A 14123-nucleotide genomic window follows, 5' to 3' on the forward strand; every position below is an offset into this window, starting at 1 on the left:
AAGGGCCGTATTAGGTTTAGGAAGGGTCATGCCTTCCTCACGGCCCTTCTCTGTAGTACGCGCGGAGCATGTTGTAAATGGCAGCGCCCATCCACATGGGCGCTGCCATTTTGACATCTTGGACGCATACCGTCCAGACATGTCACGGTGGAAGTGACACCGTGAAGGCACGCTTCGCCCCTCGCGGCGCCACTTCCGTGTTTTGAAAAGGAGCGCCATTTCGGCGCTCCTTTTTCACTGCGCCAGGAAGCCTCACGGTCTGGCTGCTGGGGCTTCCCTCCGCAGCGAATGGCGGCGGCGGGAAAACGGCCGCTTGAGGGCGGTCTGTAACCTGCCACAGATTCTGCAACCATTCCATTGAGCCACTTTGTGCTTCTTACTTTATTTGCAAGATGGCCTGGCCTTCTTGTTACTTCACTGGGCATATGGCGGCTCAGTTTTATCATGGTCATCACACTTACAGAAAGCTGTCTGGTTGTTGTGAATATGCATTAAATAAATGAACATTTGCGGGCAAAGCTTAGCCCTCAGGGCCCCAAATGAAACATGGCATCCTTCAATTCCTCCCATGCCCCAAAATATTTTGGCTCAAAACTGTCTTAGATCTGTGGAGGCTGTTACAGTATTTAAAATTAGAAGCAACTTAGTTGTTTTCACATTTTTCTTTGGGGGGAGAGAGCTAAAACAGCTTGGGCCCTACAAAAGTGAAACAAAATACCCTATCATTTTGTACATTGGGGTTGGGCTTATTGTGTGTGTGTGTGTGCAGGTTGGAATGGGGGATATAATCACTCCCAAGGGCTGTGGACTTATAGAAATTACCCTCCCTAAGTGTGTTGAAGAGACTGTTGTGCCTTCTCATGATGTGGCCATATGATAGCCTAATCTTGACCTCTAGGGAGAGTTCTAGCTTGATATGTTCAAGGATTCATTTGTTTGCCTTTTTGGCTATCCTACAGTATCCTCACCACTCTTCTCCAGCACCACATCGCAAATGAGATTATTTTACTCCTATCCACCTTCTTCACTGCCCAGCACTCATATCTGTACATGCTGATGCGAAGTACAATGGATTGGATGATTTACTGTATTTATACCCCAAGTATGCCTAGTCCAGAGACAGAAAAAGGATCCTCTCTCCATTCATCTGCCATTGGCCTGGCCTCAGAGGGAGAGAAGCACAGCTGGACTTGATCCCCCTTCCCCACTGCCATATCCTTCTTCTCCTTTTGTGTCATGTCTTTTTAAATTGTAAGTTTGAGAGCAGGGAACTATCTAATTAATAATTTGTAAGCCACTCTGAGAGCATTTCTAAATAGTAGGGCATAATTCTTTCATAGCTACCCTTCCCATTCTTAGTCGTCTTATTTTTTTGATTGCAGTCACCATTCTAATCAATGTTTGATCCAAGGCACAGGAACTCTTTTACTATTTCGATTTCTTCATTATCTAGACTGAATTTATGTAGATCTCCCATGGTCATTATTTTTGTTTTCTTTATGTTTAGCAGCAAGCCATGGTCATTATAAGCCTATATAAATTGGCTCATAAATTGGCAGTTGATGCTGCATCAACAATTTGTTGCATTAATCTGTTTTATTAAAAACAGTGAAGAGTTTTCTGGCCACTTAAAGCATAATAAATGTTACTTGACACAAGGTTTTGCAGACTCATGATCAGGTTCATAAGGTATAGTCCGTGAAAGCCTATGCCAAATAACTCCTATTAGTCTTTATAGAAATGTATGTGGTTGTTTTGATTTTAAAATAAGCCTATATAAATTGGCTCATGGGGTTCTAATTTAAAAATAAAACAAAAGGTGAATAGATCTCACCAGATTGACATCTGCCCATCCAGATCCACTCCAAGATAATGCTCCTGAAACACAAATGATAATAGGAAGAAAAACCCAAAATGGCCTTTGGCAATCTAAAAATGTGTTCAGGTGTCAAGGAAACTGGGTGAAGGAGAAACATCTTGGCTAGTTTCCCAGACATAGCAGTTCTTTGTTTCTCAAGAGCTTAATCCTTTGGATATAAAGAATCGGAAATTGTTTTGCCATGCAACATATATAATTCAAGGTGGGCCAAGTCTGAAAAGTGAAGCCTAGCTGAAAGTGAGTGGCAGCAGAAAACGATACCCTCAGTGAATGATTCAGGAAAGCTGTCTGTCACATGAGGGGAAAAAAGGTCTGAGTGTCTCTTTTCAGAAGGGGAACTTCTCAGTTGAACATTCAAAGGCTTCATTTAGTCATGGTCTGAACACATGGTTGCGTGACACACACAGGCATCTGAAGAGGATGGCTCCCTGTGAACATACTGTACTTCTAGGAGAAGGCCTTCTTATTATGTTTTTGCAGCAAGGAATGTACCTGAGTCAGTGCTTTAAGATACACACTTCTTTCTTTCTCTCTCACATACATATGCACACACACACAGTATAAAATGGTTAGTTTGACACTATATCTTTATGTCTTATTTTGTTATGTTGATATTCCATCTTATTCTCCAGAGAGCTTTGTCCCTCCCATTATGTCCTAACAACAATCCTATGAGGTAGGCCCCAGATTGGGGCTACGGCAACCGCATGCCGTGGCCCCAATCTGGCCTTTCTGTGGTGCAAAAAGCAGCTGAAAAAACCAGCTCCTTTTTGCACCATGGAAAGGGTGCCATAGTCACCAGCACCATGACTTTATAGTGCTCCTTAGGCACTGCCTCATCTAGACGCTGTGTGGTGTGGTGCATAGCATCATGCTGGCCTGGGGGCGTAGCGAGGGCGTGCGTCATGTGGATTCCACGCTCTGACTCCATTGTCAGGCCAGTCTTTCCTGCCGGTCTGCACACCTCTTAGTGAGCTCCAAGGCTAAGTAGGAATTTGAACCCATATTTCCATAGGCCTGGTCCAAAATATTAACAAGTCTTTGATAAATGCACTGATCCTTATGGAGCATGACCCTGTGCTTGCAGGTTCTTTGTCTCTACGTGTTGCTTTGTATCTGCCTTGACTTGGGAGGCTTGGCTCAACAGCAATGCTACTGAAAGAAAATGGAAAGGGGTTAGAACCTCTCCCCCAAAATCTTCAAAAAATATCTTCAGGCACCCTCCCGATGAGAGACAAGTGAGGAGAGAACTGCTATCCAAAACAGAAACCCCATGCTCTTCTGCCTTATTTTTCTTGATACCATTTTTGCAAAAAAATTTAAAAAATACATTTAAAAGGGCCTCCCACATAATATTACTGTATACTTCAACTTAACCACATGTCCTGACATCACCCATTACTGAGCTGTTCCTCACCTCTGCTCCAAAGCAATAGAGAGCAGGGAAATGCCCACTGTTATATGATCTTGGGAGGTGAAGTACCTTGAGCTTAGAGTTACAAAAAGAAGAGAGGAGGAAGCCATATGGGACTACCTTTTTTTAGCAGCAGCCCCACCCTGGCTTTAGGGTTTTTTTTGTGAGGGAGTGGAATAAAATGTAGTTCCTCCCTGCAAGGGGTATACAGTATGTGTGAATGTGGGGTTGGGTCGGTGAAGAAAGAATGTTATGTTTCATTTGGAGAAATAATAAAACCTCCAATAATAAAAAATTCCAGGTGATTTCTGGCTCTCCTCTGAATAGTATTCAGCCAAGATTTTAAATACTCCTGGGCATTTTAATTAAATTCTGAGGTTTCTAGTCCCATAAATGTACATTATATGTATAATTGCTAAGGACATAGTAGAATCAATGTTTCTCTTTAGTTAGCTTGTTACATTTGTTCTCTACAATACTGCCAGCTTGGCACACTTAACCTCAATGTCCCAAGAGGAAGGCTTTGTTTGTATATTTGTTTTGTTCTCCCTCCCTCTTTTTATATTTCTATTTCTTATATTTTATTGTGTGTATGTATGTGTGCATGTGTGTGTGTGCGCAAGGAAAAGAAAAAATGGGAGAAGGTGGAAGATATAGGGTATGCACACAAGGTAGGCTTGTATATTAATATATGCTCTTTTTTTTTTTTTTTTGGTTAACATTATGTAGGACTGTCCCCCTCCATATTTCAGCAGCAGCCAGCGACTGGTGGGGCCCCAGTCTGGAGTACAACACTTGGAGACAAGCACTGCTGAAAATCATGGCATGCAGGTGAGGACAGACCATTTGTCAAGGGAAACATCTTGTCTGTAGAAGGAGCTTGACACATCTGGGGATAGGTTTGGTTTGGGAGGCCAGTGCAGCCTACAAGGGGTTTGGAAGGGGATGGACTTTATTATTTTCTCACCCTTCCCCAAGTAGCTGAGGGCCAGGTCTCTCTTCTTTACCCTCTCCACAACCCTATGAAGTAGGTAGGCTTGGAATACCATGTTGTGCTGCCTGAAGTGGAACAGCAGATGATGTGTCTATCAACTAAGTCAAAGTACATTGTACCTAAAGCGAAATTATTTTGGCACATGAGGCAGAAAATCCTGCAGATACCTGTCCATTTATCTGACAATAAAAACAAATAATTGTAACTTAAATAACTGACAGTTTGCTGCCCTTTCATCACATCTCATGGCTGATGTTGCTTCACGTTAAGGCCTACCATGGAGGTAGATTAAATGAAGAATGTGTGACAAGCATACTAGCTTACCTTGAATGTACAAAACCCACAACTGGAAATGGTCAGGCTGGTATCTTCAGTACAGTTAGAGTAATCAGATGGGCTTCCAAAGTGCCTTGTTATCTTATAAGCCAGAGGTGGACAACTTCCCTAAAGCCAGAGGCTACAAATAGCTCCTGCTGAATCTCATAATGCAGCATTTGCCCCATCCCCTGAATTTTGCCTATTTTTAGAATGAAAACTGCCCCACCCCATGCCTTCTATAGGCTATGGGGGGCAGTTTTGCCACATCTCAAGGCCTCTCTTCAGTTGTGGCAAAATTGCCCCCCACAGCCTATAAAAGACATAGGGAGGAGGTAATTTTTCATTCTAAAAATAGGTCATGATAGTCTACTTGATGCCCAGGAGATGTCTTTCTCACCAAACATGAAGTGACTGGAAATCATTTCAGATTTTGGAGAAAGCACTCTATGTCCTAAAATAGTTCACTATCCCTCACCCCAAAACATGGTGTGCCACAGCATATAAGAGCACAGGGGTGGGGGTGTTTTCTTCCACTTTTAAAAATGTTGGGTGGAGAGAGGTAATTTGGGATAGTGGCTATACTGTACCTCCAGAAGCTGTACTCTTCCTATGGGCCCACTTTTCCCATCTGTGCTATAAGGATAAATTCTAAAAGAATAAGTATTGGATCCGATGTGTAATACAAGGTTGGGGGTATGTGGTCTTTCAGATGTTGTTGCATTCCCAACTTTTAGCACCTTTTGCCATTAATGTGCTGGCTAGGGTTGAGTGGAGTTGCAGCCCAATACCCTCTGGAGGGCCACAAGTCCCCCACCCCCAGTTCTAGAACAATTATAGAAGATGACACAAACATCAGCAACAGCTTTATTGTCCCCTAGTGTAGTCACTGGAGTAAGGAAACTGCACTATTTTATCAAAGGTGCCTTCTTCAGTGAGAAAGGGGCGGATCGTCCCCCATTCTTAATGCAGGACGCCATGGTGCAAACATTAGAATTAAGTTCATCAGACAAGCCACAGAAGTCGGATTAATTTGCTAGCCTTGCAGCTAACATTAGAATAATGTTTGTACTGCCCCTTGAACATTTATATTTATTGTTGCTAATTATAGATTTTATTACTGCTGATTATTGGGTAATTATTAGTGGTTTCACTTGACAACCAATCCACATGTGCAGCTGAACCACAAGATGATTTGGCAGCCGGTCTCCACTGAACAATGAGGTGTAGCTTTTCCTGAACTGTACAGCCTGAGTGTTAAACAGAGTATCTGTGTTATACCCATTACCATAGGGAGAGAAGAAGGCATCACAGATGCAGCATTTTGCAGCCTGTGCCTGTGAGTTTATGCAAATAATGCATTTTGACATCCAGATTGTGAAATACTCAGAATAGTATGTACTGTGAAATAACTGAGCTTGCTTTCTTCTAAAAGCTTCTTTGTAATGATCCTTTCTCAGGTAGACAGTTAAAATATGATAAAGTATATTCCTAAAATGAAGAGCATGAATCAAACAAATCTGTGTTTGCAAACAGGTGCATCAAACAGGGACATTTGTTAATGAGTTCACAGAAGCTCCCTTATTGATCATGAATGTTCCTTAGCCAGTCTGGGTTTGCTTGGCATAAAATATGAGAAGGCCCAGTCTGATGCACCTGGTCACTTTGTGCAGAGGAAATCTGTTTCCTTGTGCAGGCTGTGAATGAACTTGAAAGACTAACCCTTGTGTGCCTCTTGCTACACTAGGGTATCTTGATGGCTTCATTAGAATATTTTGGTTGATTTTGTGGGCTGGTTTGAGCTTATTTGCTCAGGACTTGGAAAGCCAAAGGTAGCGGGATAACATTACCCTGAACTCGTGCTAACTCAGTATTTGAATGTCAGTGCTTTAACTCTCTTGCACTATCATTAACAAAGAACAGTTCACATGCCGTAAGTGGTGGAGCATTATCCTGAGTCCAGTTGCAAGCCTCATGTTTTTAGGATTAAGGTTATGGTTACAGATCAGATCAATGCTACCTGTATTTTCTGACCCCGCTGGGAATTCCAGGAGGAGAAAAATCAGTCTCCTTTGAATGGGGCTGATTTTCCAAGAACCTGTCACTTCTGCTTTGCAGCACCATGGTTTGCTGAAAAACAGCTGGGGCATTTTTGTCTCAGTACATTATGTGGGAGAATCAGCACTGTGCAGTAGTTTGACTGTTGGACTAGGACTCTGGAGACCAGGGTTCGAATCCCCACTCAGCCATGGAAACCTGCTAGGTGACCTGACAAGTCACACCCCCTCAGAGGGAGGCAAAGGCAAAATCCCTCTGAAGAAATCTTGCCATGAAAACACCATAATAGAGTTGCCATAAGTCAGAAACAACTGGAAAGCACACAACAACAACACATGGGCTAGGACCAAAAAAAAGGGGGACCTCAGTGGCAGAAAGCAACAGCTTTGTTTGAACATTAAAAAAAAATTAAGTCCTGTCTTTTGTTAAACAAACCAACCAACTTCTGTTTGGTGGGTGGCTGACATTTGGATATTTAGTCCTGAATTCTGCTGCTATTTTTATGTAGAGTAGACCCATTTAATCAGTGGGGTTTACCTGTGTGTTGACTCACCTTTGAACAGTTGATTGGATGGGTCTCCTCGGGACTAACTGGCAGGATTTCCTCCATTTATTGCAACTGTGCAGGTGACACTATATAAGTCTATGTCTGTGTGGATTTTGCAACAAAATGTGAATCTGGATGACTATTATATTATATTGATATAGAGACTGTTCTTAATGTCAGCAAACCATATGGCTTCTTAAAAGCCCAGCCAGTTAATCAAACTGACTATTCTTGTTGCTTTGTGTATCTAGGGAGATGAGCTATTCTGTGTTGGACCCCCTAGCAGCTACCAGCTTCCTCCATGGGAGCAACCACGCCTGCCAAGTTACGAGAGTGTGCGGAAGAAGGATCGGCAACGAGAGATCCACCAGATGATTGCTGAAAGATTTGGCTTGTGGGCTGAGGTCTCTCAAGAGGTGGGCAACCTATAATAAGCCTCTTTGTGGGTGGTGGTGGTGGTGGTGGTGGTGGGGAACCCACCCCATCACTTTCAAGTGAGGCAGAATTTCCCTATTTGTGGGGTTGTATCTGTGGAGCTTACTCTTAACACTCCTTACTGTGATATCATGGGACTCTGTTCTATCTTTTCAATGGCTTTTTTTTTTTATCTTGGAGGAAGGAACACAGTGTTCCAAGACACTCCGGTGCTAGCTAAGCCACTTGTTTACATTCCTTCTAGTTAATGATTCATCCTGTATCTTCTAAGAAGCAGTGTTTCTGTCTTCTAGAAGTCCAAACTGACTAGAGGGCAGCCATGGGACAAATGTTTGCCCATGGAAATGTTCCATACCTGGTTGTGCCCTGTGTACACCAAATCTAGCTCTGCATGAGGTGACCCATGTTGGAACTAAATGCCACAAGGGTTGGACAGCTTTCTTTCACTGGCAAGCTTCTTCCTGTCGCTGCTCTTGCATCTCTTTTAGCTGCACGTGAGGCATCAGGACACGCCTGATCTGTGTCTTCATAGTAGTCCATCTATTGCCAGGACTAATACAAGGCAACTGTGTCAGGATATCTAAAGAGATTTCAGTTCTGCCCTTCCCTGCTCTGCACTTGCTTGTTGCCAGGCCTCTGGCACACTACGGCTACAAGCCAAAGCATGCTTTGCCGAAAGCAAACCATACTGACTCACACTGAATATATGAAGCTGCCTTCTGTTAAGTCAAACCGAGAGTTCAGCATTGTCTCCTCTTACCAAGCAGAGATTTATTCCCATTTAGTTACCTGTAAATCTGTTTGAGACTGGGGTGGAGAGGGGTGGAGAGCTTTGGCAGATTCCGATTCTGCTCCTGTTTATTCCAAGGGCCTTGAGCCTTACACCTTGTGTAGTAAGGACTAATAGCAGCAATCAGCACTGTTAGCGACACTTACAATCTATATTACATGCTTAAAGTGCCTTCTGCAGATAGCTGATCCCTCGTAACAGCCCCTGGTTTAGATAAGGGGAGGCCCAAAGTGGATAAGTAGGAGTACGTGTTGGAAGGAATGCTTTAACTTGGGGTTTTCTAACTTCAGGTCTTTGCACTCTGTCCTCACGCATCTGGTCTCAAGCAGAATTATTCACAATCCCTTGTGATACTGCCTTCTCCCCATCCCACCAGGCATATCTTCTCTGCCTAATTCTGACATGTATTTTTCTTGGACTCTGGACACTGAGGGAACCCTGATGGGTTGGGAGACACACAGGAGTGCTCAAGTTTTGGTGGTTTGCCAGGGAAGACAAACTTTAGGTCCCTCAGGTAGAACAGAGTACTACACAACAAGCTTCTTCATTAACAAATCAGACAGGAACATGTGTTGTTCCGCCTTAACCCACAAAAATCAGGTAGACTGAGCATCATTACATAACCCTAAAGCACAGAGTGAAAGGACACAGAGTCAGCTCTGGGGGACAGAGCTTGGAAACATTTGTCGTGGGAGCTTGTGGATGACTCCAACTTCACTGGAAAATACAAGGACTGATAAAGTGGAAGGCAACAGGATAAGCAGTGTGGTCTTCACAGATGGATTGATTTAATTAAGGAAACTACAGCTCTGAGCTTTCAAGACCTAATCTGGGCTGTTGATGGCCAGGGCTCATAAAGGCCTCTCACTCATATATCAAAGGCCTACAGATAATTTTGATTACTTATTCAAGGGTGTTCTGTTCTCTACAACTTATTAAACTTACTTTTGGTCTACAGATATCTTTAGTCCAGGGAGTGAGAATGACAAATCATTGCTCTTCAGATGTTGGATTGTAGCTACCATCATCCTTAACTATTGGCTGGGGCTGATGGGCTCTTCAGTTCCACATCTGGAGGGGCAGTTTTCTCTCCCCTACTGTAGTCTGAGTGCATGTTCTCTCCAAGTGTGTAACCTTCAACTGTACAAGTTAATTTGTTAAGAAGTATCCATTGCCTGTTGGATTCCAGCTCGGTGCTAAGGCAGACGGATGGCAAGGAGAACAGGGCTCCCGTTTTTTAATTGTTGTACAGAAGACAGGCTTTTTGGCACACGTAACTTCTCTCATCGCTGCATGACAACTGTCAAAGATTCCTCCTCTAATACAACCATGAACAGCATACAGGAGGCTTTTTCTCCTTGGCATTCAGGCATGTTAGCGCAGGGAAACTGGTGGCAGAAAAGCTTTACCAGTGGGATGTGTCACATGTTCTCTTGTTGTCAGGACCACTACAACACTGTGTCAATATTCTGCTTATTTATTTGATTTATAAGCATGCACTCTGTGCCTATCAGGTGCATTGAGACAATGTACAATGAAAATATATCTTAAAATTCTCATAAAACCAATAAACCAGGAAAATAGGAGGAAAATACTACCAACACCCTATGCAATAAAATCTGAGGGAGTGATTCAAATTAAATTGAAGAGAAATAAAACAGTATACAGCATTAAAATCCTAAACGAATTGTCTTGATAGAACAAAACAAGGAAGGGGCTAGCCTCACCTTCTTCAAAGGGTGTTTCAAATTTGGGGTACTGCTAATGAAAAGGCTCTTTCTTGAGCATCCACCAAACAACCTCTGTAGGTGGTGGAATATGACTTGGCCTCCCATGATTATTGTAAATGACAGGCATGTTCATATGACTGGAGGTTGTTTTATAGATACCTGACCCTAAACCATTTAAGGCTTCAAAGACACGGCCATGTTAGGCTGGAAAATCAGTGTGCAAAGGGATCCTTAGCATCTTCAAGACTAACTGAAAGGAAGAAGCTAATAGCATGAGCTTTCATAGACTCATGTCTATGAAAGCTCACGCTACCAGCTTCTTCCTTTGAGTTAGTCTCAACGACACTACAAGATTCCTTTGCACATTTAAAGCTTTGTAACCCAAAACTAGCACAGTGGTACCTCGGGATACGAAATACCCAGCTTACGAATTTTTCGGGATACGAATAAATCCCATAGGGATTTATTGTTTCGGGTTACGAAAGTTTTTTCGGGTTACGAAAAAACTCCGGCGCTGTTTTAAATGGAGCCGCGGCAGAGCCGCGGCTTTTTTCCCCATTAGCGCCTATGGGTTTTCGGCTTACGAAGGCTTTTCGGGTTACGAAATTAGCCGCGGAACGAATTAATTTCGTAACCCGAGGCACCACTGCACTTGGAAATGAGCAGGACTCAGGGTGGAGAATGAGGGTGCACCAGTTCACATTCCCAAGGATACATGCCTTGGAGGGGTTGGGAAACATATTTGCAAAAGAGCCTATGCAGACATACTGTCCATGGACCTTCCCATCACAATGTTACCAATACCAGGAGAAGGCTACTAGGATAAAGTGACATGATACTGATTCCCACCACAAGCTGAAGCTAATATTTGGATAAGGGATGAGGTTTTCTGTGCTTTGTTTGGGAGGAGGCATAACAGGCTTGTTTTCTTTCTTGCAGTTACCGCCTCCCTATGAGCAAGCCCTGCAGTATCCCGCAGCTTTATCAGGAACTGAAGTGGGTACAGAGTTGTCAGCTGGGCACAGCTTGCCAGACATGCTCCAAGCTTCACCTACTTACCCAACTCAAAGAAACACATCGGTATAGGAGACATTAGTCTCCCTCAACCCATCTCTTTGGCAGAGTTCGGGACACTGTTTGTATAGTGCCATCTGCCACACCCCTTTTCCTGGTGCCACTTTAGTTGAAACTCTTGTTCTAGAACTGCCACAAAGCCAGCCTTGTCTTTTCTTCTACTATTACCACAGGATTGAGAATGAAAACTGGAAGCTCTCATGTTCTGTTTGGACCTGATCCTGAGGACAGTTGAACAATGAAAACCATGACTAGGGAGAGATTTTTTAAAAATGATTATTTTGATTTTTCGAAGTATCAGAGGCTGGAAGAATATCTATCAGAAAGAGTCTAGAGATACAGAGAATATCATAGTGCAGCAAAGCTGGCTGGAATCATTAAACTCAGGGGAACATCTTTGCCCTAGGAATCCATAAGCCACATAGAATCACTGCAGGAATTTCTGTTGGGTATCCTGCAGTCAACTACTGAAGAAAGCCACTAAGATGGTCCCCTTTGCTACTTTAGAGAGACCCAGACTTCTTAGTCAAAGGGCTCTTTGAGTTTGTTTTTTAATCCTCCCGTGGGAATTGCCAAACTTTCAGAATGTTAAACCTCACAGAAAGAATGTTGTACTGGCTTTTTGGCTTCTTAATAGCAATCAACAGAACAGGAATGGGTGCTTCAAGTGACCAAATGACTACATTGTGTATTCTAGCCTACTGCGTCTAGCCCCAAGTCATCCTTGGGAGATGTTCTGGTGGGATTTTGTCTTTTGTCTTCTTTTAACTGCTGGGCAGTTTTATGAGGCCAAACAAGATTAATGGATCAACAGAGGACAGGATGTGGAATTTATAGAGCAACCTTCTCAAGAGTCCAAACAACTTAAGGTTTAGGGCCAAGCCATATCAGCCATATCATGATGTGCGGACTTGGAGTTTCCCCCAGGAGGGGAGTAAGGTAGTGATAGTTATCTTTCTTCACTCCCATCGTTGTTTACTCTGCTTGATTGTTTGTCAGTTGGAGCTCAGACAATCTTGTTAAGCTTGAATCTAATTTTTGTTATTTGGGTTTTTATTTGTATTTGGAAAATAAGCTTTGAAAATGTTCCTAATGCCATCACTTAAAGCAATCTGATCAGGAAACAATTGCCACCTCCGGTCCAGTCCAGTGTTGTAAGTTCACAAAATGGGTTTTTGTTCTGCCTTGTTTCTGCCTTTCTGCAGAATTGGTAGAGCTCAGGAATAGGTCTAAGAAGTTGTATCTGGGATTCATCCTTCTGTGGCGAACAGAGATGTCATATCAGAGGTTCAATAAATGATGAAGCAGTTTGAAGACATTCACCACCTGAACAGCAAGCTCCCCTTCCCTCTCCTGGACTATTTGATGTGGCTATAAACCATGGCTTTCTTTTAACCAGTGTCAGCTTGCAGCTTCAGGTATTGCTCTGAAGATTAGCTTTAACAAAGCTTTTACAGCAGTACCAACAAACTGCTTCACAGAGGCTAACAAGCAAAATCAAGGAATAGCTATAGCTGGAGCGTGCACATACCTGAGGCCTGCCTTGAATATGTTACAACATAGTTGAGAGTCCTTTTGCCTATGAGTGTTTTCACCTACAGCTCCCATCAGCCCTACCAAGCATGTCCAATGGTGAGGGATTATGGGAGTTCTGGTTCAAAACATCTACTTCCTCACATCTTCCTTAAAAGAGACACAGCCATGCTAGTCTGGAATATTCATATGCAAAGGGATCCTGTACAACCTTTGAGACAAACAGCTAAAAAAAAGCTGTAGAAAGGCTTTCATAGAAGTAGGCCTAGTCTATGAAAGCTTATGCTACAATGTCTTTCACACAGGGCCAAAACAGATGGCCCTGAAGGGGCAGCTTTAAGCCGCCCCTTCCGAAGATGGATTGGGGCTGTCGCAACCACATGTTGCAGCCCCAATCCACCTTGAAGGTGGCCAAAAAAAGGAGCTGCAAAGATCCTCTCCTTTTTTGGCCAGCAAAAAGGTGTCTTCTGGGCCCACCAAAGTCCAAAGCTGGCTTCATGATGTTCCAGCAGCGTGTAAACGCTGCGTTGCCAGAGCGTCATGAAGCTGCCCATGAGTAAATGGTGGCTTCCGAACATGCAGCATCAAAATGCTGCCTGGACAGCAGCATAAAATGGCTGTCTGTTTGGCCCTGCAGTCAGTCTCAAAGATGCTACAAGATCCCTTTATGTGCTTAGAGAAACAAATACCCAAGTGCCCAGTATCTAAAATCCAAAATGCAAGAACCTGATTGCAGATTCAGAAGGAAGAACTGGCTCAAACTAACTGAAGACACCAAAAGGTAAACAAGCAGGTGGTCTCAGTAAAGTGGAGGATGTGAATAAATACACAATACAAGATAGCCGACCTCCCTCTAACACAGCCAGCTAGGACTTATGGCAGCAATGGATAGGAAATTGATTAGTAATAGCATTGCCTCAAGTCTACAACCTTTCCTATACCTCCAGCAGACCATAGTGAATAAAGTACACTAAGGCCCGTTACAGACGGGCTTAAAAGTACGCGCGGAGCCTAGTGTGTGCTGTGTGCGCACAAAATGGCAGCGGCCGTTCCACATGGCCGCCGTCATTGATACGTGACAGCCGCGCCGCCTCCAAACGAGGCGGCACAGTTGTGACGTATTGGGGTCACGGCAGGGCGCCCTTTTCGCAACCCCGGAAGGAGCTCCGTTCCGGAGCTCCTTCCTGGTTTGGTCCGCTGGGCGCAGCCTTCAAGACGGCTGCGCCCAGCGGACCAAAGGAGAAAGGGGCCAAACGCCGCCGTGGGGTGTCCTTGGGGCTTGAAGCCCCAAGGACACCCCTTTCCAGGCTGCGGGGAAGGGGCCTTTTGCCGCTTCCTCGCAGCCCGGAAAGTG

General features: G+C 43.8%; 1 protein-coding gene across 3 annotated transcripts in view; it reads left to right on the forward strand.

Moving 5' to 3' along the window:
• The window catches only part of LOC121920741, a 36110-nt gene that overhangs the window by 11865 nt on the left and 10122 nt on the right, over positions 1-14123 (forward strand). For 2 of the 3 annotated variants that reach the window (XR_006101745.1, XR_006101747.1), the window contains exons 3-5: positions 4023-4124; positions 7459-7623; positions 11102-12175. Coding sequence is in view for 1 of the 3 variants with exons in the window: in XM_042447916.1 (XP_042303850.1) it covers positions 4023-4124; positions 7459-7623; positions 11102-11248 (414 nt within the window). In the remaining 2 variants the exon portion in view is untranslated. Of the gene's footprint in view, positions 1-4022; positions 4125-7458; positions 7624-11101; positions 13831-14123 lie in introns of those variants that run through there. The other variant, XM_042447916.1, reaches the window with a different exon arrangement.

Source organism: Sceloporus undulatus, chromosome 2 (assembly GCF_019175285.1).
Source record: "Sceloporus undulatus isolate JIND9_A2432 ecotype Alabama chromosome 2, SceUnd_v1.1, whole genome shotgun sequence".
Taxonomy (NCBI): domain Eukaryota; kingdom Metazoa; phylum Chordata; class Lepidosauria; order Squamata; family Phrynosomatidae; genus Sceloporus; species Sceloporus undulatus.